This window comes from Pleurodeles waltl, chromosome 12, assembly GCF_031143425.1.
Source record: "Pleurodeles waltl isolate 20211129_DDA chromosome 12, aPleWal1.hap1.20221129, whole genome shotgun sequence".
In the NCBI taxonomy this organism is placed as follows: domain Eukaryota; kingdom Metazoa; phylum Chordata; class Amphibia; order Caudata; family Salamandridae; genus Pleurodeles; species Pleurodeles waltl.
Window position 1 is genome coordinate 355,554,151 of NC_090451.1, and position 27,675 is coordinate 355,581,825.

The 27,675-nt window shown below is 45.5% G+C and overlaps 1 protein-coding gene across 1 annotated transcript in view; it reads right to left on the minus strand.

The window, feature by feature from the left end:
* LOC138267129 (putative ATP-dependent RNA helicase TDRD12) overlaps positions 1-27,675 on the minus strand; it is a 924,858-nt gene that overhangs the window by 827,426 nt on the left and 69,757 nt on the right. Inside the window, exon 3 of the mRNA XM_069215983.1 lies at positions 11,772-11,936. Within this exon, the coding sequence (XP_069072084.1) occupies positions 11,772-11,936 (165 nt within the window). The remainder of the gene's footprint in view (positions 1-11,771; positions 11,937-27,675) is intronic.

Here is a 27,675-nt window from a genome sequence, read left to right on the forward strand (position 1 = left end):
AGCCACTACACAAGAAAGGACATAGCATCAAATTTTTCCTTTTTGCACTCCTGTGCTGCTGCTATTGCTGTTTGCAGTTTTCCCGCACTCCGTTGCTGCTGCCCCTCCCTACAAAGTGCTTTCTAGCCTTCCAACCTCCATCCCCTTCTTAGTGGCGACCGCTGAGCAGTAAACTCATTTACCTCCGTCCGCACCTGGACCGCGCCCATGACCACAGATCCTGGTTCTCACACCCCATCACCAATATGACGACAACACTCTACACGCCCTCAACCCTGGAAGATCCTCAGCCTGCCACCAAGCCGTTCCGAAGAATACACATGGACCATTTTCCTGCTGCTTCTGCTCTCTTACCTGCCTCAGCATGCCATACCACCCCACCCACACAGACATCCCAAGTGCATACTCCTCAACATCCACGCCCTTGCCAAACACGCAGTAGAAGTTTGGGACCTCCTTGACTCGCTCGCCCCTGACATCACCTTCCTCACAGAGACCTGAATCCCCCCCCACCTCTGCCCCGGACATCGCCACCACCGTCCCCGACGGTTACAAAATCGTCCACAAAGACAGTCAATCAACCAGGAGGCGATGTTGCCATAGTCTACAGGAACACCCTCTGCCTGTCGACCACCATCAAGAAGCCAAACCCACCAACCACCCTTGAACAAATACCCTTCCAAATTCAGACCAATCGTAACACTTGCCTTTGTGGCATGCTGGTCTACAGTCCACTCCGGGCCCCAGCACCAGCTCAGTGAAACCATCGCCAACCTAGTCGCCCCACAAGCATTCCCCTTCACCAACTATATCCTAGTCGGTGACCTCAACTTTCACTTCTATAACCACGACAACCCAAACACCACAATCCTCCTGGACAACTTTGCCACCCTCAGTCTGAAGCAACTAGCAAACCTCCCCACTCACTCAGTAGGTCACACCCTCGACCCAGTCTACTCGGCAGCATTCACGAAGACAACCTGTGAGAAAGTAGCTTCTTTCTGGCATGGTTACCCCCATTTTTGGCCTGTTTGTCAGTGTGTTCGACTGTGTCACTGGGATCCTGCTAGCCAGGACCCCAGTGCTCATGGTTTTTGGCCTGTTTGTCAGTATGCTTGACTGTGTCACTGGGATCCTTCTAACCAGGACCCCAGTGCGGATGCTCTCTTGTTTCCCAAATTTGTCACTACATACTGGTAACCCAGTATTTCATCCCAAATTGACATACTGGTGCCCAATTATAAGTCCCTAGTATATGGTACTTAGGTACCCAGAGCACTGGGGTTCCAGGGGATCTCTATGGGCTGCAGCATATCTTTTGCCACCCATAGGGAGCCCATGCAAAGGCTTCTACAGGACTGCCATTGCAGCCTGTGTGAAATAGTGCATGCACTTTTCACAGTCATTTTCACTGCACCAGGTCACTTATAAGTCACATATATGTCAGGTCTTCTAACCCTGAAGGCTAGGTGCAAAGCACCTGTGTGCGAGGGCACCCCTGCACTAGCAGAGATGCCCCCACGTTGTCCAGGCCCATTTTCCAAGACTTTGTGAGTGTGGGGAACGCCATTTTATCCGTGCACTGGACATGGGTCAATACCTATGTCCAGCTTCACAATGGTAACTCCGAATATTGCCATGTAAGGTGTATAACATCTGGGAATTGTACCCCAATACTGATTATAGTATTGGTTTTACAATTCCATGCACCCTGGGGGTGCCACAGTGGACCCCCCCAGTACTGCCAAACCAGCCTTCTAGGGTTTTCCAAGCAGCCCCAGCTGCTGCCACCTCACAGACCGGTTGCTGCCCTCCTGTTGCTTGAGCGGCTCAAGCCCAGGAAGGCAGAACAAAGCATTTCCTTTGGGAGAGGGGTGTTACACCCTCTCCCTTTAGAAATAGGTGTTACAGGCTTGGGAAGGGTAGCCTCCCAGAGCCTCTGGAAATGCTTTGAAGGGCACAGATGGTGCCCCCCTTGCATAATCCAGTCTACATTGGTTCAGGGACCCCTCCAGTCCATGCTCAAGCGCAAAACTGGACAAAGGAAAGGGGAGTGACCACTCTGTTGTCCATCACCACCCCAGGGTGTTGCCCAGAGCTCCTCCAGATGCCAAGATGCCAACAAGCCTTGGCAGCTGCAAAGGACACAGTGCACGGGGGAACTGTCCTGCGTGGGCAGGCTAGGGCTTACCTCAACCCAAGTTGGGCAGCTGGAAGAGGGGGACCGTCAGGACCTTTTCAGTCCACCACCTCTGAGGCAGGATCCACACAGCTCGGCAGGAAAGGGGATGCAGGCACGGTTTTCAGAGAAGTTGGTGCCTGCAGAAGCAGGGGAGTGACTCCTTCACTCCAATGGAGATTGCTTCTTTCTTCTGATGCAGGCCTACGACTGGCTTGTCCTCAGAGGATGCACAACTGGGGAAATGTTGCAGTTGCTGGAAGGAGCTGGAGATACAATGTTTCAGAAGGCATCTTGCTGCTTTGTTGCAGCTTGTATGGTCCTGAAGAGTCCAGATGCAGTTTCTTCAGTCAGAAGTTGAAGTGGAGGGTGCAGAGTCTTGCAATCCGAATCGGAGGAACAACCCAGGAGAGACACCCTAAATAGCCCTGAAAGAGGGATTGGACACCTATCTGAGTGAAAAACTATTCGAAGGGGGCTCAGACGTCAGCCACTGGCACTGGCCACTCAGATGCTTCAAGAATTACCTGCCAACCTTGAATCCAAGATAGCAAAACCCAGGGACCCTCTGGAGGAACTCTGAGCACCGGCCCTGGGGTGGTGATGGACAGGGGAGTGATCACTCTCCTTTCCTTTGTCCAGTTTCACACCAAAGCAGGGACTGGGGGTCCCTGAACCGGTGTAGACTGGTTTATGCAAGGAGGGCACCAAATGTGCCCTTCAAAGCATTTCCAGTGGCTTGGCGAGGCAACCCTTCCCACCTATTTCCACCTGTAACACCTATTTCGAAAGGGAGAGGGTGTAACACCCTTCTCCCAAAGGAAATCCTTTGTTCTGCCTTCCTGGGTTTGAGCTTCTCAAGCAACAGGAGGGCAGAAATCTGTCTGAGAGGTGGCAGCAGGTTGGGCTACCTCGAAACCTACAGAAGGCTGTAATGGCAATACTGGGGATCCTCTAAGGAGCTCCCAGAGTGCATGGAATGATACAACCAATGCTTGCAGAAGCATTGGGGTATGATTCAAACATGTTTCATACCAAACATGCCCACGTTTGGAGTTACCATTATGTAGCTGTACATAAGTAGTGACCTATGTCCATTAACCATGTAAAATGGCATCCTTGCCATCACGAAGTCCGGGAAAATGGTCCTGGAATTCGTGGGGGAATCTCTGCTAGTGCAGGGGTGCTCTCACACACAGGTATTTTGCACCCTGCCCTCTGGGCTAGAAGGCCTGCCATAGGGGGTGACTTATAAATGAACTGGTGTAGTGAAAAGTGGCAGTGAAAGGATTCTTGCACCTTTTCAGGCAAGCTGCAATGGCAGTCCTGCAGAACCCTTTGCTTGGGCTCCCTATGGGTGACAAAGTATATTCTGCAGCCCATAGGGATCCCCTGGAACCCCAATGCCCTAGGTACCATATACTAGGGACTTATAATGGGGCACCAGTGTGCAAATTGTGGATGAAATAGACTTGGCTCTTCGAGCAGCAGTAATCCACCCCCCCCGCCCTCCAGCGCCTTGGGACCCTCGCAGGTGAGTAGTGCACTCTATAAATGCATTGATTGATGGACTTAATATCCCTGACATTTCTAGGAGACACTGGACAGTAAAATCACAAGCATCCTTAGAGGACTACGACAGGACATGCTAGAAGCAAAACACTTACACACCAGTGACAAAAAAACAAATTTGGTCATCAGAATAATTGCTGGTGCCCTTGGGTTCACTTCTGTCGCCTTTAATAAAGGTGACATAGTGCCCATAGCATATAAAATCACATTCATACTCCAATACAGAATAACATTTTGCACCCACAGAGAAAATTCTAACAAGTTCAGATGGCGGTCATTGAGGAGAGGCCACTTGCCTAAGGGAAACGCATTATTGTAATTACCCCGGTGCCCGCCTTAGAGGCTGTCACCAAAGCTAGCGTTCCTAACACTAATGCATTACACCCACGCTGGATTCAGTGGACAAATAAGCAGTAGCTACAGCTTCTGTTGCTGCAGTGACTTGTTCTCAGAAGAGATTGGTTAATGAACATTTGGCTGCCGTGAAAGCTTTGGTTTAAGGCAAGCCTCTCCTGGAAGCATAGCCTACAAAATATATCACATCAGTGCACGGAATGTTGCCTATGCAACACTTCCTGGATTTGGAGATTGAGTGATCCCCAACAAAGACCAGAGATTAGATCTAATCAAAGCAGCGCATAAGGGTCTTGCCTCTGCACATGCTGGTGTTGCGGCCACAATAACACTCTTACAGGAAACGCTTCTGGTGGCCAGGTCTATACAAACAGACCAAGCAATGTAATTTGTTGTGACATTTACCAGCAGATAAAGGGCTCAAACATCAAACGCCCTCTGCAGACATCCCTCTTAGTGTCCAATAGGCCACTACAATGTTTGTACCTGAACCATTGTGGTCCACTTCAACCTGAGGCATATAAGTACATCTTAGTCTCTGTAGATTCTTGTTCTAGATTCCTGTGGGTACGGCCTCAGCGGTCGGCTGACGCTCGAACTGTTATAAAAGACTTGCTGATCTATACCAGTACATACCAGTTGCTGCATTCCATTCGGACCAGGGCCCTGCTTTTGCCTTCAAGACATTCAGGGACCCCATGGGGACGATGGGTGTTTAACTCCATTACTACTCACCCTACCATCACAAGGGAAATGTGGTCATGGAGAGGAGGAATCGAGATCTAAAGCAGTCCTAAACAGCTAGAATACTAGGTTCTGGCAGCAGTTGGCTTCATCACCTATATGGGGTACAGAGAGCACTGAATAACCGGACAATAAGGTCCTTGGGAGGATGCACTCCAAAGGTTCTCTTTGGGATACCTAGTTACATCCCAGATCTGGATGGCCCTGGTTTGGTGGCAGAAGATACACCTTTTGACATAAACTAACATCTCACTGTCTTGCAGGAGCTTCAGCAATTTTGTGGTGATAAATCATCCAACAGTGCTGCCACCTTAGGAATAAGTGATTTGCCAACAACTTCTACTGGCTGTATTCCTAAAGTCAGGGATCTGGTTCATGAGAAGATTAATGTGAAGAAGGAATCTGGGCCATCATACATAGCACCAGTCGAAGTCCTGGGAATACAAGGTAGCAGAACTGTCATTCTGCCACCGCTGCCTAGGTCCAAAGCAAAATGAGCTGTCTCCATTGACAACATCAAACTATATCATTTGGCCAATCCTGCAGAGTAGACCAAGATGTCCCTTGGGTAGTTCCCGATCCCCTCTCAATATCCAACAGGACATACTTCTTCAAAGAAGAAACAAAAATACCTCTGGCTACACAAGCATGTCGAACGATGCTACAAATGTCTCCTCGAGCATGGGGAGGATGGAAAATGAGTTGTTGCTGATTCCTGTTACCACTTCAACAACAAAACATGTCCTATATGTGGCTGTTTTCTACTCCAAAACACCACAATCTGTCGACATTGTCTACTATGAGCATCCACCCAAAGTTGATCTTTCTACCAGTAATGCATTGCCTCCGGTGTTTGCAGAGACTGCTTCTGGTTATTTCATCCACCTTGATAATTTTTCCACAACTTCATCCGCACCTGCTATTGACACTGTTTCAAAGACATGTAAGCTGTACATATGGCTTAAGAATAACTATTTAATTTATCCATGGAAATATCTGTGATTATTTCTGACTTCGCTTGCATTTTTTCTATGGATTGGATGTGTGACTTTTTTTCTAGTTTATAAGTGGTCATTACCTTCCTGAACGCTCTTCTGTTGCGCCTGTGGATGAAGTTCTAACTCCATATCTTTCCTTGCATACGGTCCCTAGAGACTTGTTCCGTGTGAACATTTCAGCAGTACCAATTCCTGATGGAATTGTGTGGGCTAAAGTTCCATTTGATATATACGGGCCTACAGAGGTCACTCAAGTTCCATAGGTCTTCAAAATTTCAATGACTGATGTAGTAACACCTGGTGTTGTAACCGATGACTGGGATGTCCATACAGTTGATTCCATGTTAGACGAAATGAAGGATTACATTGTATTTGAAAGTGATGCCGTGTACACTAACACAAATTATGGGGAAATGTTCCGCTGTAATAACTGAGGACATTACTACCTGCACCATGCAACTAGACACCGATCAGTATTCAATTACACATACTGGGAACACTGTTCAACTCCACCTGTGGGGAGCCCAAAACATTTTTCAGATAAATTCACATTTTTCTGGGCATGACATGTGGAACACAGAATCCTTCTACTTTAAGTACCTCCTTCTAAAATTAGGAAAATATTGCAAACACAAATGTGATTCAGAGTCCTTTGTTTCCCAACTTGCAGTTAAAGGTTACAAATACTGGAAGAACACTATTGATGTAAAAAGTGTATGGGGAACACAAGATTGGCAAATTCAGGATAGGGAAGCTTTATTCCGAGCATGCCTTATTCCTGTACAAATTATCTTTTTAAGTTCCACCATTCAACAGACCTCCTGTCTAGGGTTAGCAAAAATTAAGGAAATTAATGTGCCCAGTATCTCCACACCGGCAAAATTTGCCAATTGGTAGTCCTGCCTCAACGTCAGTGGAAGAATTATATGCAAAGGTTCAGGCTGGTACTTATAATTCTTCACTTTCCAGTCCTGGCGGGTGATTATTATAGCCAATAGACACAAATGAGTGTCACACGAGTTTTGTGAATTACTCAGGGTTTCAAGAGTAGCCGGCCAAAACTTCTCTGTCTAGAGTCAATACTCTGGTACAGTAACTACATACAGTGTGGGAAAACTGTGCCAACAGTGGTTACATGGTAACACCTTAGCTGCAGTTAAGAAACATCGTAATACTCTTTCTGAAGATACAGATTTACAGGACTTTGTGTTAGATCTGAGAATGCCACTTCTAAAAGATTAATATATGCCATACACAATGAGCTCTGAAAAAAATGTCTCAAATGGAAGCTGCTGTGCATTTACTGCAGCTTGATGAAGAAAATTTAGAAAAGACTGTTGTCGATAATGGCATGAACACTCTGTCTAATAGGGTTTATTCCCTTAATAACACTGTCATCTGCAATTGACATAATTCAAAATGACATGTCCCTTTTACACCATGGACAAAGTCAGCTGCGTTCCATAATGCAGTTAGGTTGGACACTACAGATTTTGAAAAACGGCCGCGTTCCATGGAAGTATATTAACAGTAGTGACTTGTTTGCTGCTTTTAACTTACCCAGGGAACAACAGACGATGGCTAAAATGGAAGCAAGTTTCACCATGCTTCACAATGAAAAGTTAGAGAAGTTGCCTTTCACAGTTGCAGAAAGTCCATCAACAGTATGGCTAGTACATGGCAGTATAAATCTGCCTATTTCCACCTTTTGTTTTTCTAAACGCTTGAATCATCTTGCCGTGGGCAGATACGAGCAGCTAGGTGATAGCTATATTAAAGAAGAGTGGGAGTTGCCTTTTGAATATAAGTGTCTGAACGGCAAAACAGAGGTCTTTCTTAATGGAAGAAAATGTGAGACTACAGTTAGTCATTCAATGATTTGCAAACAGGTGTCCCTTCATGGCCTTTGCAGTGCGGGGGTGGCAAACTTGGCCTGTTTTCTGAAGGGTACTCCCGTCCCTTTGATTCATCCAGCATTTCATGTACTTTCGAATGGAAGTTATGTGGTCCTGAACGAACAAAGCTGTTGGGGTATGTGACCATGAATTGCCTACGCAATTTCAGTCTCTAAGATCGTAACGTGCGGAGGACATGTTTTATTCCCCTCCCCTCCCCACCCACACACACACGAGATAAGGGTAGCAGAAACGTGGCCTCATATTGATACTAATGTAAATGACAAGTTGAGCAGGCCAAAGGCACTATTGTTCCAGAAACAATTTGTGTTGACATCAGCTAGAGAGACAGATGCTCTCCAGATAGCAAGATCCTCAGCTGGGATACAGTCAATATTAAATACCAACTTCCCCAAGCTATTTGGAGAGCTGGTAACCAAAATATTCAATGCCTCGAGCACTACAGGGATTGTGCACACTGTCGGCTGTCGGGTCTGGATTTGTGTCCATCTTCCAGTCTTCTTAGTCACTCCTTCAGCTATCCATTCGCTCTTTTGAGGGTTCATTCACGGTCGTGCCCCATGAGACTGAGGCTGATTCAGGAGGCCACTTATGAGCCACCTTTAGTGGACTGTCTGGCTCCTTTGGGCACTTTGGATGGTGCTGCCATCGTGGGAGATCCTGCATCTAAGGCTGCTGCTCACTACTGCTCTGTGGATCCATCTGCCAATCTTGTAATCAATCTTAACATCTGACAGGCAGGGCACTCCCACGCAGATTGGGAGCATGTGCATGCTCCTCCGCCCTAATGGAGGAGCCGCCCCTGTCTGTCTGTCAAAATGGGGAGCATGGATCTATCTAGAGTGGCTGTACGTAGGTCTGTGTAAGAGGGAATGTGCATCTAGGGGAGTGTGCCTGCAGTAGGGTGCCTTTACAAGGAAGATTTTGCATCTGTGCAGGATGTGATGTGTGGTTCTATGCAGCAGAGCATCTCTCAGTAGCTTCATTGTGTGTCTGTTCAGTGGAGTTCTGTGGCAGTGCACTGGGGGGGGGGGCTTATTTGTGCTGGGGTTGTGTGCCACTACAATTGGGTAGTGAGTCAGTACAATTATAAATAAAGTAAGGGAAGGCTAAAGGGAAAGAACCAATTGGGATGGAAGCAGGCAGATGTAAGAGAAATTTGAGATCCGAGTTAGTAAGAGATCAGAATCACCATAATGTCTCCATACAGGTTTGACTGACAACTGGTGAAGGAGTTTGTGCATTGCAGATAATGATTACCACTAATCAACTTTTCTTACCTGATAAAAGATTCAGGATTATCATATAAAATAAAAAGAGTTAATCTCATTGTTTTACCTGTTCTGAGTGTACCTATCTATTAAAAAGCAGCAATTGCTTTCTGTGCTCCCCATCTAGCTTAACATTGCGACGGTGCAAGGTGATAAAGCACATTTGACGACCAATTCTTTCAGGTAGCTAATGACTTTTTGAGGAACAATAAATGTGTGGGAAACAGGAATTGATTCCCATGCCAAATTCACATGTGTTCCACTTACCATATTGCGCAGAATGATAATGTAGAAATAGGGTTTCAGGTTTACCCTGTTAAAAAAAAAACATTGCCATGACAACTGTTTCCCATCCCCAAACCACGGCTCTTTACATGTGGCACTGTGTTACACTGTCGAAACATATTGGCAATGTGTTAACTGGGGCACAAGGAAGTTTGAGCTGTCAGATTTTTTCATTTTTTCTAAACAATGGTAAACAAAGTTTAGCACCATTGGATGATCACCTGGAAATATAGGCTGGCATTGAACTTTGAAGTATCTGGGTACCACTGCTGTTGTGGTAATTGAGCAGTGACCCTGAAAATACTGAACCTTGAGCCTCAAATACTGTGCAACACTAATATTAGAATGCTTCCTGTACTATCCAAACAATACTCGAACATGACCTATGGCACCTGGTGACAGGTAGCTCTTCTCCAGTCTCAAAGAATTTCTGATCATGATCACCTTCTTTATGGGAACATCAAGGTACTATGAATATGGATTCAAGCATATCATGGGTAAAACAAACATCAAGAAGGTAAGCACAGAGGGGTTAAGAATATTTTTTTGTCTATGACCTGCTCTGCATTTATTTCCTCAATATAAACCACAGTATTTTGCTACGATGTTTCTGGAGACACTATTTTGGCATACAACCAACATGGATGAAGGTGAAAATGGGCTTGGGCTACAACTTGCTTTTCGGATATGGGTGTCCAAACCTGTGTATCTGAAGTCAGTTATTCAAGATCATTTAGTGTTGTGTTTCAATACTTTTTGGGTGAATAAGGATCATATATCTTTTCTCACCAATATAACCAAGCTTTGCTTTAGCATTCTTATAAAGTATCTATCTTGATGGTCATGTTTATTAGAAGAAAAATTCATTAATATTTATGTCAGCCAATGCAACTGATTAAGGAAGTAGGTCGGACAAGTTGATTGTTCTATTGGACATGGAAAATTGTTGCATTTTTCCCCCTAGACAAATAGATCATTTCCATCCGCCCCCCCCCCCCCCCCTCAAGCAGTACTACAGACATTTCTTGGTGCTAGACAGTGCTGTGGGGCGCACCCTCTCAAATTCCTCAAAACATGCAGCCTCAGGTGTCAGCATAACTGCCTGTGTAAGGAGGACACCTTAAGTTCCAATGACTCACTCTGTGCAGTGGTGCAGGTCTCAATCCATCTGGCAGCTTCATAGCTGATTTGTCGCGCCAGGGCTCCCTCATTGCCATCACTTCATCAGCGCAGAATGTACTGGGGTACCTCTAATGCACCTCCTGAGCCCTCTACCTAGAAGAACAGAGGCAACCTTTCTGGAAATTTAATAGCATACTTCCAGAGTTACTGTTAACAAACTTGTCAATGGGAGTTCATGCTCATGACCACAAACCTGGAGCTCAAAACAATCTCCGGGTCACCACTGGGGAAGATCCCTGGGTTTTGGTCAGGAATTCTTGGCACACTGGCTGAACATTTGTCCCTTTTGTATACTCTTTCAGTTCAGGTTCTGTGATCAGTTCTGGTCAGTTTTGCTCTTTTGATATTTTCACCCAAACTGGTCTAGCAGTGCTTTAGGTCACAATTGTGAGCAGGAAGGCAGAGAGTGAGGGAAAAGGGGGGGTGGGGAGGGGGGCTGTGTGTTTCCCCTCTGGAGCAACACAAAACAAAAAGTACAAAGTTAAGGGAGGCTGCCTATCTTTGGAGGAAAGCCTAGGAAAGACAGGGAGAACCATATCTTCAAAAAAGTCACATCTCCTTCCTTAACACACCTCTGTCTGTCCCATTACAAAATGAGCTCATGAACAGAAGGGCTCTACCCAGAACATTCCAAACAGGACTCTGGGCCTGTCCCTCCAATCCTCCATCTTAGGTACTACAAAAGGATGATGGACGGAGTGCTGAACAATGCAAACACTCACCTCCAGTCACAGAGCTGGGTTTAATCCATCGTTCTTGCCACCATGCCACCCCAGTTTTGTACCCAGCCATATGCAAATCAGTCTTGACCCTATTCCTCTTAAGATTAGCCAATACAAAAAGGAACCACTGCAGCCACAGGCACGTACTAAGAGGGAGTGGTCAAACAGTACAGCTTACTAAGGGAAAATTGAAGGCAGACAAACATGCTTTCCAGTGTCAAGTCAGGCGATCATTCTCCATTCACAAAACCCATCTTGACAGGTGAGAATAATACAGCATTAATCTGTACATATACATTCAAATGGATATCTCCAGACCCAAGACAAATTGAAAGGTATTTCAAATAATACAAATTAAGTTCTCCAAAGCAATGCATATATCAGTATTAATAACTTTAGATAACCTGTGTGTCTACATTTATTTGAAAGAAAGAAAAAAAAAAAAAAAGGAAAAAAAAAATAAACTTTACTACTGCTGATTGGAAACCACACTTTAAATTAGCAATTTCCAATCAGCTATTTACGTTTAAAAAGGCTTACAAACGTACCTGTCCTTTCTCTAAAGCACTTGGCTTTATTTCCTCAATGTCTCTGTATGTTACACTGTAAAGCTGATTCAGCTCCATGTACAATCTTTCATAAGCCTCTGCATCTTCTGGTATTGCTCCAAAACCTTTTCTGATAATACCCCAAAAGCATCCAGGGTTCTCGATCTGTACAAAGCAAAGTACAAACAAATCTTTATAAACTACACCACGGCAAAATTTAACTGCAATGTACCCCTAAAGCTCTGATACCTGTCAGTACTACTCAACACCACCTTTAACCATGGTTTCACTTCTTTAACCTCAATAGTTCCATTCAGTTTTTCTATTTACGGCAGAAACACGCTAAACTGGGTAACGCCTTAGGAGTCGAAACTTCATTTCAGTCCCACCGTGTGTCACATAATATCGGCTCCCATCACATGCTCACCCAATGAGGAAACAATCACATGACTAAGTAGCCAATGTACATTACAGCATGTGAAATCTCTTCAGGACAGCAGCAACAGCCTTCAAGGCTTTGTTTTTTGGTGTTGGAGGGGCGAGGTGTGAACTAAAAAAGTTCCTATGGCTATAATCGGTACTAAGCTACGCCTCCATTGAGACCTCACCCCCTCCTCACATGATGAAAAATGTTCATAAGTTGGCAGGTCTGTTATTCCCTGGAGGAAAGAAGGCTTGGTAGCAGCCAGTCCACAGAAACGAAACTTCATGCACACTTTAATTTATTTCTCTTCACAATATGGTCTCTCAAGTTTCCAGCTAACTTGCACTAATCTATCAAAAAGCCTCTGCAACTTGTGACAGGGCCAGCAAATATGAATTAGTATGGTCAGGTGAACTCCTTTGCTTCCAATCAATCAAACAATTCATAATGAAAAGCAAGCAAGATCATAGCATCTCTTCCATCAAAGGAGTGGTTTAAAAATAAAAAATTATAAAAATAGTTTAAAAAAAAAAAAAAAAAAACACACCTCTTACTGCTACCAGGCAAGGGTTAGTCCACATTTAAAAACAGCAGTCTGGCATTCTTCAGCTACTAGTCTATTTTGTGGGTATTCTACTGGTTGCTTGTTTGCTACAAATTGGTTTCAAAACTATCTTGCTTCAAAGTTATCATGCATGAGGTCTGACAGACCGCACTGTACAAGCGTACCCTTTCCTTGGCCCAGTAAAAGTCACAACGAGCTTATCATCCACAATATTGGTCCGCAGACTGACTACCTAAAAGACCAATTGATGGAGCCTTTCATCTTTCAAGAGTGGAGGTGGGGAAAATCACTGGCAGAGTAACTGACTTAAGCACACAAAAAAGGTGATGGAAGGAATGCTTGCAATTTGTCTAACCACTGGCAATTGCTCTGGGTAGCACCCCAACAAATCATTCTTTTGCTCACCATGCCACCTCAGTTTGGACCAAGCTGTATGCAAATCAGGCTTGACCCTGCTCCTCATGGAAATAGTCCAGCCTGAACTGCCAAGCAAGATCCTCTCTGAACCAGAAGAAGTAACCAAGGACCAGACCATAACTAGGGTGAAACAGGTCCTGGATTGCTGGTGTTCCAACTTGTTGAAGTTTGATCTGTTAGGGGTCAGTATTTCAGGAACAACACCAGGCAGAAAATACATCTCAACGCCCAGCATAGATTAATTTAATGGAAGCTTGTCTTGATGCAATGATGACATCAACTACCTATCAGCAAGTTAAATGCATTCAGATGCAAACCTCTAATGATTGAGGTGTAGACGGGAGACTGATTCAGAATGGCAACTTGCTGCAGAGATAGTATGTCCTCCAAAAGCAGGACCCAGATCAAAGGACAAATAGAGAGGCTCAATTGATTGGAGTAATTCTCCTTGTCCAGGCCAAGGCACTGAGAATATCTTGTGACGGGGATGGTGATCCTCTTTGAAACTAGAAACAGAAGAGGGCATCGAGTAGTCTTCCCATTCCAGCCAGAATGCTGAAAAAAAAATATATATAACAAAAATAAACTCCAACAGGTAAAACTTATGATAGCTTGTTTTTGAAGGTGAACAGATCTAGCCAGGGCATGCCCCACTGATCAAAGATGCCATGTGTCACTACAGGATGAAGACACTCTTGGATGTTTGGTGACTAAGATGTTCTGTCCCTGTAGAGCTATAGCACCCCATTACACAGGATCCAGGACCCCACTCAACACTGCTTGTTGTAGAACCACAAAATGGCCATATTGTTATGAGGATCTGTACTATCCACCCCTCATACCCCTCCCCCTCACCAGTTTGATGGATTTCAGGAAATCTTTTGGCACTCGACCAATTGCCCAATATGCTAAAGGCTGATATGGTGCCGCTCTCTGCGGGGGGGGGGGCTCCATTCTCTACCTACCCCAGAAAGCTCCCTCAAACAAAGACCTATAACTGTCACCACTATCACATCCAAGTGGAAACAGAATGGCCTGTCGCAGATTAACTTGCAGTCTTGCCAGACACCACTGAAAATCATGTGTCACCTCCTTCAAGATTTGGAGTCAGAAAGAAAATCCCACTGCTGGACCGAGTACAGGGCCTAGGAGTGCCATCTGGTATATGAGATGAGGAGGATACATGAGGCAGGGAGACCAAGACGACTCAGAGGCATCTTCACCAAAAGTTAAGACTAATACAAGACTTCAGCATCATATACTCAAAGTCCTGGAATCGCTGAGGAGGAGGGAAGCTCTAGAAACAGTGTCAACATTGAACAAATGAATGAAATCCTTTGTGTGATGCTCAGGTGTGACTTCAGCTCATTGATGGTAAAACCAATGTCAGGAGTGTGTCTAGAGGTAATCTACAGCTGACACCTTTTGCAGACACTGGATTACAGAAGTATGTGAGCGCTTGACTTCTGAGAATGGGCAAGAAATGGAAAATTGTACCATCATTTTTGCTAACTCCAAAGGGGCTGAGGCAAGAACAGTAAATTGAAAGTGTTCCTGGCCTAAATTGAACTCCAAGCAATGCCTGTGTGTGACAAATTGGGTTGTTGTTGGCTGAGAGGGATTAAACAATACTCATGCAACAGCCACAATCTTTATCAGGGTGAACCACAAAAAGTCATTAAATTAATATGGTAGCTGGGAACAAACGTAGTCAGGTGCAACTTAGAAGCAATGTGAAAGTATTTATGCAGCACTTAAGACAGCAATAAAGTAAAAATTCAACAAGATACAAAAATATCCCAACGTAACATAGAAAAATAATGTACATGTACATTTTTTTTATTTATTCTTTTTATTGGTTATCATTGCATCAAGCAAATGCTAACACTTATGCATCGGGCATCAGAGCAAACATATATTAGCCGCAAGTGCTATTCCATTTGCATCCCACACATCCGCCTATGTGGATAAGCCTATTGCCCTCCACCCATAAAAATTCCCTCTCATACTTTCCAATTGCAACCTGTTGCCCTCCCATAGCAGGGTACTAGGTGTTAGTCTGTTCTCCCTGTGCATTCCTTTATTTAATTTGCGTCATGTATCCACCATTGTTGCTGGTACCGGGCCCATCAGTAAACCCATTTTTCCTCCCCATAGAGTGGATGTAGGCAGGTCCTAGGCCCCATCCCCTCTCTATCCTGTCTATAAGCTGGATCATCTTGGTCTTGGTATGCCCAATCATTAACCACTCCCACCTGTGCTGCTTCGTAGTATTTCCGGATGTTTGGCAAAGCTATGCCTCCCTTTTATTTACTGCGTTGGAGTGTTGTCAAGGCTAAGCAGGCCTGCCCTCCTTCCCATAACAATGTCCTAACTAGCGAGTCTACTTTCTTAAAGAAGGCATCCAAGATCCTATAGGGGGAGGAATCTAGGCAGCACCATCATTTTGAACATGGCTGCTCTACCCATTAGTGATAGTGGTAGCATACTCCAGTGTTTAACATCATCCTCCAGTCTCTGTAGTAGGGGGAACGGATTGGCAGTGTAATGAGCACCCTCCGTTGTAGTGATCCATATCCCCATGGTGATGCATTTTTATTCTTAATTATCTAGCTTGGCACACATTCACTGCATACATATTCATTGTTGATGCACTGTCCTTTTTTATGCCTATAATTGTTTAAGTGCTGTAAGTATTCTAGCGTTTACTGCATTCAAGTTAAATGCTCATGGTTATATTTTATTGTACTTTCATTTGAAATCTGGGGAGGGCCTTAATAAATTAATTACTCAAACTAGGAGTGCTGCATTCCTTGGCATCATTTTCCTCTTAGTTTGTAGTAAAGCAGAACACCGCTCCAGTTCCTCCAGTAAGGGAGCACTGAAGTACTGCATCATCCCTTCACGACAGCTGGGCTGGTGGTAGCTCCATCACTCCGCTATGCCAAGATTGGACAGCCACTGTGTAACAAAAATAGCAGCAACAAAATTCTGACAATTAACACCAAAGTTATTGGCAATCCATCAAACACACTTGAAAAAGAGTGAATATATGGCTTAACTCATCACTCCAAACAAGGTCTCAAAGGTTCTGACAAAACCAGAACCTAAAGCTTTAAAGAAGGGAACAATCCTAGTGTCAGATGCATTGAATAATCTGGCCACCAATTCTCCAAAGTGCTTGGGGGAATTTATATTTAATAGGGACTGTATCTCTGCCAATGATCTTTCTATCTGGAGATTAGAAGTCTCCTTGGCTGATGTCAGAGCTACTTGTTTTTGGAACAATAATGCCTTTAGTCCGCTTAGCTTGTCCAAATTTACATTAGAAGTAGCAGTGTGAGGCCACATTTCTACTTCTCCTATTGTGTGTGTGTGCGTGGTGTGCGTGTGTGGTGTGTGCGTGCGTGATGTGGGGGGGGGGTGTATGGCGTGGGGGGGGAGTGTACGGCGTGGGGGAGGGGGAAGTGTACGGCGTGGGGTGTGTGCGCGCATGTGCTCGCACAGGGTTTGGGGGGGGGGGGGGGGGCCGTTAATAGAACATGGCTGCAGCAAGTAATTTAGGAAACAAAAATTGTGTAGGTGATGCCAGGCTTCATGCCGCAGCTGCTTTGATTGGTCAGAACCACATAACTCCGTTGGTAAAGTATATGAAATCCCGGACAAATTAAAGGGACAGAGCACCCTTCAGAAAGCATGGCAAGTTGGCGACCTCAGCATTGCAAAGGCCTTGCAAGGACACTTGCTTACAGATCATTGAATGACTAAAAGTAGTCTCACATTTGCTTCAGCCAAAGACGACCTCAGTTTCACCATCCAGACACCCGAAATTGAAAGGCAACTCCCGCTCTTCCTGTTTGTAACTGTCTCCCAACCACTTCTATCTGCCTACAGCAAGATGTTCCAAACATTTTGTGAAATGAAAAGTGGATAAAGGCAAATTTATAGCTCCATGTACTAATCATACCAATGATGGTGATTCTGCTGGTTTTCTAGCTTTTCGATACTGAGCATAGCTTCCTTTTTAGCTATTATCTGTTGTTCTCTAGACAAATTAAAAGCAGAAAATACATCACTACTAATGCTTCCATGGCCCGCAGCCATTTTTCAGAACCTGCAGTATCAAAACTAGCTGCAAAAAAACGCAGCTAACTTTGCCCAAAAGGACATGTCCTTCTGAATTATATAAATTGCAGAAAACATAACATTATTTACGGTATACATTTTGTTGGACAGAGTGTTCACGCCATTATCAACAACAGCTAAAGTGTTTTCCATGTTTTCCTATCTATCTGCCTTAAACATGCAGGGGCTTCCAATTGGGAAAGATTCCATATTTCATTATAAACACCATATAGGAATCACTTTGAGCGTGGCTTTCTTGGACCCAACAAGAACTCTTGTAAGTCTACTTCCTCTGAAAGGAGAGTAATATGTTCCTTCACTGCTGCTAAGGTGGAAGAGCGTAGCCATTGTTGGCATACTTTACCCACACTATATGAGGTGACAGTACCCAAGTGCTGACCCAAGACAAAGCAAAAGTCTGGCCGGCAGTCCTGAAACCCCCTAAGGAATTAACAAAAATGTGTCTGGCAATCATTTGTGCCCTTTAGCAACAATAACCACCCGCCAGAACTGGAAAGTGAGGAACTAAAGGTACCATTCTGAAACAAAGCATTCAATACTTATCCGTTGACATTTAGAAATATTTGTCAATTATCAAATTTGGTTGTTATGGGGATACTGGATGCGTTCATTTTTTTTTATTTTCTCCTACCCCCAAGCAGGATGTTTGCTGGACAGTTTTATTCAAAAATATAACTTGAAAGGGAATAAGGCATGCTCTAAAAAAAGCTTCCCTAATCTGTTTTTGCCAATCGTTCGTTCCCCATACACTATTCAATTCAATAGTGTTTTTCCAAAACTTATGGCCTTCAACAGCATACCAGGAAACAAAAGAATATGAATATATCAATTAGATTTTGGCTGGTGTTTTCCGCATTTTGATGGTGGTAATTTAAAATATGACTCAGCCTTACTAGCGTCATGCCCACTGAAATATGCAAACTTATCCACATATGTTTTGGAACTTCCCACAGGTGGAGGTGGACAATACTCCCATTGTGTGTAATTGTAAACTAATCCTTGTTTAGTAGCTCGATGTAGAAAGTAGTGTCCCCAATGATGATAACAGTACATTTCCCTACAATTCGCGGTGCTCATATACACATTATCACTTTCAAAAACAGTGTATTAATCAAGCTCCGCAAGCATAGGATCAACTGTCTTAAAACCCCAGTCATCTGAAACACCAGCTGCAATTACATCAGTGAATTATATTTTAAGCACATATGAACTTTGAATGATCTCAGTAGGACCGTATATATCGAAGGGAACTTTATCCTAAACTATCCCATCTGAAATAGGAATTGCTGAAATGTTCACAAAGGACAAGTCTCCAACTTTATGGGAGGGAAGGTAAGGAGGTAAAACCTCGTTCACTGGCTCATCAGCAACAGCAGCACGTTCAGGAAGGCAATGTCTATTTATCAAAAGAAAGAAAATAATGACAAACTCAATCCATAATAGAAAGGCAAACCATGTCAGTAACGTCCACAGATAATACGATGAATAAATTAAATAGTTATTTTTAAGTCATATGTATAGTTTACATGTTGTTGAAACAGTTTCCATCGCAGAAGTAGATGAAGTTGAAGAAAAGTCATCAATATCAATGAAATAACCAGAAGTAGCCTGTGCAAACACAGGAGCCAATGTAGCACTGGTGGATGGCCCCACTTCTTGCAGAGGTTCAGAGTAGACAATTCAGTCAGTCTGCGTTGAACTGGAGTGGTATAGTTCCATATCTTGGACAGTTCTTGTCGAAGAAGTTGTAACAGGAATCAGCAAAAGCTCATTCTTCACCCTCCCCATGCTTGAGGAGGCAACTGTAGCATTGCTGCTTGTACATGTAGCTGCAGAAATGTTGTTTAGTACATGCAGAGGTATATTTTGTTGGGGTAGTGAGAGGAAAGCAGGTACTACCGAAGGGACCTCAGAGCCCACTGTGCAAAATCAGCCACATGGTGCAATTTATACACTGTAAATGGAGGCAAATCTGTTCCCTTTGGAACAGTCAGCGGTGGTAGGATGACAGTTCTAGTGCTGTGTATTCCCCAGGACTGGAACCAGTGCTCTGTAAGATGTGCCAAATTCTTTCTTCACAGGATCTTTTCACAAACCAGATCCCCACCTTTGGGAATCCAGCCTGTAGATGTTGCTGGTAAATCCCTTATTCCCAAAGGGGCAGCTCAGGCAGATGAATTGTCATCTCAAAATTGTTGTAGTTAATGTGAAACAGCAACACGTTCATTTATGTCAAACGGTGTGTCCTCCACCACCATGCCAGGACCATCACGATCTGGGATATACATGAGTATTCCAAACAGGATCTCACTTGGAGTACGCCCTCCCAAGGACTGTCTTGGCAGATTATTATGTGCCCTCTGGACCCCCATATAGGTGATGAAGCCAACTACGGCCTGAACCGAATACTATTGCTGTTAAGCACTGCTTTAGGTCTCAGTTCCTCCTCTCCACAACTCTGTTACCCTCAGGATGATACAGTTTTACAGGGTAAAAACCGAGCTGCCACTAAGGCATGATGCCACAACTGTAGACAGACAGGGCACCAGACCAAGGTCACTTCTTGTCCCAAAAACAAACCCACTAGCAAACCCCTAGGGGTAGCCAGTGAAGCCATTATGGGTGACTCCTCAGATGAGGAGGTCAAAGTCTTTAACTGGAAAGTGGGCCTCACAGGTGAGTTGGAGATTCCAGAGGAGAGTAAACACTTCGACTACCTACTGTTGAATGGAATCCCAGCAACTGCCCTGAGTGACACCTGTGCCAGTCCCACAGTTGTATAGGACAGGTTTGTGATCTCAAACCAGTACATCCCAGGGGAGACTATCAGGGTAAGGGTTAGCCCAGAGGAAGTCACTAATAGGCCTGCACCTTTAGTGCTCCTAGAAATGAGTGTGCCTCTTAACTGGAGAAGAGTGGTAGTCAGTACAGACCTCCCCCTTGATTGTCTCCTTGGAAATGACTACCCACAGGTTGGTCAGAGCCCAAGAGAGGAGTTGGTCCAGTGCCAGACCTGTCAAAGGATTCTTGAGGTGCTGCCTCTGCAGTGTCTTCAAGTAGGCCTGAAAGAAAATTAAGTGCAAGATAGGTAGGCAGCATTTAGCCAAGCCTCCGGTTAGCCAAGGAGATTCTGCTCCTGTAGGAGAAAACTAAACAATTGGCACTGGTGAAGCACAGTCTGACCCACAAGTCTGACTAGCCAGACAATTGTTACACATGAGTTGGTGGCTCCTCAGCTAAAAGAAGAGAGAGTGGAAGGAGGGTGTTTACTACAAGATGTGGCACACCCCTACTTTAACACAGCAGATAGGCACCCTGAATCCCAAGAAGCCTATAACTTAGCCCCTTCCCTTGTGGGTGGAGAGCTAAAGGTGTGGTTCTGGGCAATGACACTTGAGAGTGGTCTCAGCAGGGTGTTAGTCTATAGGGCTCCACTGTCCTCGGCATGGTGGTCTAACCCCATGGCAAATAGCAAGATAGGCCTGTTGCCCCGGTTGGTCATGGTGCGGTTCCTCAAGCGGTGGGTAAGCTCTTTGGGTAATCTGGGGGAGGCCTAGGCCAAGATAGGATTAGTAGAGGTGGATGCCTCTAGCCCCAAGATAAAAAGGATGGGTGAACACACTAAAACACAGACAAGAGGCAATTCAGATTGGGTCCTGTCACTGTTGAGGTAGGTCAGTTCCCCAGAGGGCATGATCTGAACAGGAGGCGGTAAGGCAGAGTAGGCCCTGCAACAAACCAGCCTGTTTCCCTACTCTTCCTTGTCTGACAGACTAGGAACAATTCCCCCAGGTTTGGTGGAGTCTCCTGGTCTGTGGGCTGTGGACGTATGTAGAAAACTGGGCCCTTGTTCGCAGTATCCCCCACTTTTTGCCTGATCTCTGATGTTAACTTGACTGAGTGTGTGTGTGTTGGGATCCTGCTAACCAGGCCCCAGCACTTGTGTTGTTTCCCTAAAACAGTACCCCTGGCAAACAGCTAAGTCCCTTGTAAAAGGTACCAGTGGTACCAAAGACCCTGTGCCAGGGAGGGTCCGTAAGGGCTGCAGCATATATTGTGCCACCCTAAGGCGTCCCTCACCAAACATATGCACACTACCATTGCAAGTTGTGTGTGTTGGTGGGGAGAAAAAGGTAAAGTCGACATGGCACCCCTCTCAGGGTGCCATGCCCAAAAACCACTGCCTGTGGGTCATCTCTCTAGCAGGCATTACAGTCCTAAGACAGAGTGCACTATCCCACAGGGGAGGGCATAGCTACATGAGCAATATGCCCCTACAGCGTCTAAGTCCATTCTTAGGCATTGTAACTGCAGTGGGGCCATATTAAGTACATGGACTGGGAATTTACCATTACAAACTCCACAGCTCCATGATGGCTTCACTGAAGACAGACATTTGGTATCAAACCTCTCAGCAAAATAAACACGCACTGATGCCAGTGTTGGGTTTATTTGCCATTCACAACCTGTGAAATATGTTTATTATACAGATATTAAATTGATCAATTGGTGCAATACACAATTGAGAGCATCAAGCAACAGCCATGGTGTTAAAATCCAACATAAAATACATAATGAATACTTGAATGATTTATCTATTTTGACATCAATTTAAATGCAAACCTATATATGGAGGGGATACAATTTTAAAAGTATGACACTGCACATAATTCTAATTAAATTGACTTCCGGGGCCACTGGCAGGCCTAACGCCCACTAACACTTAATAGCTATCTACAAATCGGTCGAAAAGAAGGAGGTAGAAGGACCCTTTTACCTCAGTCACACTTATTTCAAGACACAGGACTGACTCCAAACTTCCCACCTTAGCCCCACGCAACTTATGGCAAATTTCAAGACGGCACCTGCACCTACTGCCCCCGCTGATATAACAGACCAAATTCCAACCGCACCTGCGTGAGAGCTGCAGATTGAGGTAAATGAAAAACCCTCTTATAAATCTTAGTGACCAACCTGTTTAACAGACAGGAACCTGAGCCCAACATGACTTCCTGACCATAAGGCAGTGAGGGAATGATCTTAGCTCTCAAAACATCCATTAATGGGAGCAAATTAGGCCCCTGCAAAGTACTGAATAACTGAGAAAAGGCCAACTGCAGGGCTACAGCTTTAAATTCGATTTATCTCCTGTGCCTGACAAAGCTGCCCCTACTGTCAAGGTGCACCCCTAAATATTTATAAGACAAATCTGAAATAAATTTGCTGCTCTTATAGAACCAGCTAATTCCCAGCTGTCTTTTCCTACCAAAGGAAACCACTTTAGTTTTGAGGAAGTTTACTTCCAAATCATTCACAGCTGTAAAAAGTGCAAGTTGGTTGAACAACCATTGGAGGCCAACCCTGGTATAGCTAAACATAGCCATTTGCTCTAAGCTGATGATTTGGCAAAACCAAAGTTTTGATTGTCGTCTGCAACAAGACATCCCTCTGTGCTGGATGAGATCTGATGGGCGAACTTACTCCTATTTGTATTATGCTATTTAACATAGAATTGCTCCCCTCTATTGAAACGTTTTTGATTTCTTACCGGTGTGAGAGTGATCATTGCCCCCAGAATGTAATTATAAAATCAAGTGTGCAGTAATTCTTGGTCAATGAATTACACACAATCAATCTTTCAAATACCAGGCGCTGAAGCGTCATATGGGTCGCGCATTCTGCACCAGGGCACTCCAACTCGAGATACGGCACAGGGTCAGAGATACCACAGGCAAGGATCTGCACTGAGGTCAAGGCTAGGAGATCCGCAGTTGGGAGCCATATTAAGTTTATCCACGCCTCCATGTAGTGGGCTGCTGACCAATGGGTGAACGTCATCGCCTGCAGGTGCCAAGCCCGCCACACGTCGCACAGGCCCAAGCAGTCTGCCCAGTCTGATAGGCACATAGAATCAGTGTGACGTCCCGTACGAGGGAGAGTAGCGGTGTCTCGGTGAGGGTCTGGTACCAAGTTGGAGTCCCCTCCCAGAATAGTAGTTCCCTGCAGTAGGAAAAGAAGCAGCGTGCGCAGTCCTGCGAGGGTGGGCCGGAGAAGACAACATGAAACAAAGTTAACCTGTCAACCTGCCAGGCGGCCCTCGACTCATACATACCTCCCCTGGGGGTCGGTGTGGACCTTGTCCACTAGCATGGGGAACATCTTATGGAGCATGAGGGCCACATCCCAGGAATCCCTGGAGAAATAAGAGTGCTGTACCCAGTCATAACCGAAGCGACCGAGAAACAGGCATTGGGTTACCACCAAGTGGGTCGCCTGTAAGAGAACTACCCCCAGGTGACATCTCCTAGTGTAACGGAGGACTGTGGGTCTCTTGATGCGGTCTAATACACCATTCACGTTCCAGGAGAGTACTGCGGACATATTACAGGTGGAGGTAATGGCACTGAATGCAACTCTGGTCCTTCAGCAGGCCCGAGCTGCCAAGCACCAGGGCTACTGTGGACGACACGGGGCAACGGATCGGTCCGCACGCGATTCACAGCGTACGTGTCTAACCTGGAAAAATGAAGTTAATATAAAGGCAACAACACAAAACAATTCCCCACAATCCCCTTACCCCCAACGCCCCCCCCACCCCATACTTCTACCCCCTGAAGCATCTGTCGCCCCTGCCCAACACTTTTGCAACCTAGCAAAGTACAACAAAGACATTTTGGGGGGGTTCTCAAGATTTAGAAGTGCTGTGTTCACAGATGTGCAACCTGACCATCAGTATGAAGACAAAGTAAGACCATTCCAGTCACTCAAGCTACTGCCTATCCCTGTCCCAGGAGTCAGCTGCTGCCCGGCGTTCCGAGCTCAGTCTCCAAGTCTGGGCCTCTTCCCCTTCAGCCCCAATCACTCAGAGGGAGTCAGCATATCCTCTGTCGATGGCCATCAGGGAAGCGTCCAAAGCTGCGCCAGCCCGTGCACCGGTGAGACCCCCAGTCCACCCCTCCGCTCCCCCGATCTTAATCCCCTGGACCCAATTTTGATCCCAAACCAGTGGCGTGATATGAACTTTTAGTTTGACAGCGACATAAGCAGATAAATACCCCCTTGCTCATCCACTTTTCTTCTCTCTATAGGCAGACGTTTAGACTTCCAGAAACCCCGACAGCGGGCAACTGACCTCAGCCCATGTTTCCTGCAAAGTTATTAAGTCGTAATAGTTTAAAAGGAACACTAAGATGGCCGATTCAAACTTATGAACAACCCCATTGAAATTTTAAGAGCATAAAGACAAATCCTCAGACTTTAACAAAGAGGGCACCTCCAATGGTGGTCATTCGGGTCGCCCAGGTAGAAGAGCAGATGGCAACCAGTCCCAGTAGCCCCCAATTGGTTACTAGCACCAATCCTTCCTGTGTCGGTAAAGGTACTGGTGCTACCCTGAGCACCTTTCAGAATTGAAAATGATTTCAGCACAGGGAAAGAATTTAAACTAGAAGGATCAGATAGAAACGCAGGGTAACCAAGGATCTCTTGTGGGATAATCGTGATGCCCCAGGAGTGGAATGTGTCCGGATGACAAAATAGCGGTGGGAAGAATGGCTTCCTCGACTCTTAAGGGGTATCCCATGGGAGAGGGGGCTCTCAGATCCACAACATTACAGCTGGCGGAATCATGGGACACCAAGGGGTTTGATAATATAACTGTGATGCCCACGGAGCCATGTCCCCCTGAGCTTGTAACACTAGGAACAGCAAGACAGGTTTATAGTGAAAAGCACACAGAGGTCATCTTAGAGATGCCCCCTGTATTTTACCCAAACCCCTAGTGTAGGGCTGATTGGTCTGGGCCAGCCTGCCACTAACAGTCAACTTTCTGACCCCAAGGGGTGAGGGACTTTGTGCTCTCTGGGATCAGAAACAAAGCCTGTCCTGGGTGGAGGTGGTTCATACCTCCTGCCCTGCAGCAACACTTGGTGGTGAGTCTCAAAGGCTCAGGCCTCCTGTTACAGTGCCCCAGGGTACTCAAGTGAGTAGACATGCCCACCACCTGGACAAAGCCCCCTTTTGGTGGCAAGTCCGGTGGGAAAATGAGGTAAAATGGGGAGGAGTGACCACTCCAGCTAGGACTACCCCTAAGGTGTCCAGGGCTGAAGTGACCCCCACCTCCTCCCTGTAGAATGCTCCATCTTGGTTTGAAGGACAGGGACCAATTGGGTTAGGAGTGTCTCCCTCTCTCCCTCCACCCCACAAAGGGAGTGGGCACAGGAAGGGTGCAGCCACCCTCAGGGACAGTAGCCATTGGCTACTGCTCTGACCTCTGTAATACCCCAAAATCTAGGATTTAAGGGCTTCCCTGAACCTAGCTCACCAGATTCCCGCCAACCTCAACAACAACAAGAAAGAAAAAGGACTGCTAAGCCAAACCCCCCCAGCAGTGAAGACTCCAGACGACAAATGACTTGGCCCCAGATCTACCAACCTGTCTGCAGCTTCAGAAGCCCTGCTACAAAAAGGAGACGCATCCTGCAGGACCTCTTTAAACCCCCAGAGGACTGCCTGCCCACCAGAGGACCAAGAACTCCAGAGGACAGCGCCCCTGTGCAGAAGAAACCCTCCAAAAGGACTCAAGAACTGCTCTGGATCCATGGGTCCTGCCCACTCTGCACCCAACCTGAGTCCAGGTGGCCCACCGGCCCAGAGCACGTCCCCAGGTGATTCCAACCATGTGTCCACCCTGGGTTGACAACCCCACCCCCTTCCTGGCCAACACAACAACACCTGCAGCCTAATCTGGAGGACACCCCTGACCGCAAGAGAACCGGACGAAGATTCCAGACGCCTAAAAGTACCCCAGCACCCACAGTCCCCTGGCTTCGGGAAATTCCGACCAACGGTCCAGCAGGTGGCCCTCCTCCTTGCCCTGCCTATGGTTTCCTGGAAGCAACCCCCCAGACCCAGCCTGCAGCATCTCTGTGACCCCTGGGGTCCACCTATTGAAAAGCATTGGGATCCGGCCGCCCCTGTGCGGCTAGGTGCGGGGGAGGGTGGAGGTGGGGGTGTGGGGAGGGGGTGGATGTTTGGCTACAGGTCTGTTTCAGAGTCCCCCAGGCCTCCATATTATCCCATTCAAAATCTAACTACAACTTGGACCTCTGCACCCCGCCGGCCCAGTGTTGCTAGTGGTGTAAGTTTGAGGTCATCCTACACCTTGACCAGTGGACATCCTAACTCCCAGAGACTGGAACTGTAAGTCGAGTACTTACCTCAAAACTGCACTTACACCTTCCCCCACAAGACTGCTCTGAAAATTGCACTGTCAACTTTTAAAAGCGAAGTGTTAATTGCATGTAAACCGTTTTCTTTGCAAAATCTAATCAAAGTGCTATTGATACAGATGTTTGATACTTACTTGCAAATTTACTTAACTGCAACAAGATCTGTTTGGTTCTAGAAATAAACAATATATATTTTTTCCAATATCAATACATTGGCCTGGAGTTAGTCATTGAGTGTGTGCCTCATTTATTGACTGTGCTTATGTACAACAAATGTTTTGCACTACCTTCTGATAAGCATAACTGCTCGACCACACTTCCACAAAAAAAAGAAGGAAAAAAAAAAAAAGAAAACCATTAATATTATCTACTTTAGTCTCTGTTAAGCCTCTGGGCTCTATATATACTATTTCAAAATGAGATATAGTGTGCACAGAGCCAGCTTCCTACACCGACCCACTCTCTCACTTCATTCAACGTGTCCTGAGAGGGACGTCTATCAGTCTATTGGTATCAATTAGCTGTTTTTAATGCCCTTCTATTATGAACACTATCTTCTTCCAGAGGTCTCCGGATGCAGAGAATCTGCTCTGACTTCTTTTGTCTTTATTTTGTTTTGTTTGTCCCAGCATTTTTTAGAACTCTCTTGTGCTTGTTTAGTACCTTCCTTAGGGGTAGTACTTTGTATATGTGGCTTTGGTGGTCTGGCACCCAGACTATCCCGTCCTATGCTAAGTACAAGAAAGAACAGGTAGCGGTGGTCAATCATGTACAACACCTTCCTAAATGACAATTGTGTAAACATAAACCACTCAATAGGTGACAGCATTCCGCCACCCCTTTAGTGCCATATAGTATGAGAAATATTTCCACAAACATACGCATAAAGTGCACCTAGAGAAGTAATACAGAAATTCTAAAGTGTACAAGGACCATCCATTCAGTTCAGTATAAACATCAGTCCAATGTAGAAGGGAGAATTTATTCCACAAGATGCAGACAGCCAACATGTGTTTCAATCTACAGCAAGTCTTTGCCAGTACCAGGGGACATATCATGGCCTCGCCTCATGCTCAACTACAGTGTTTTTGTTACCGGATCTCAGATTTGCAGTCTAATTAG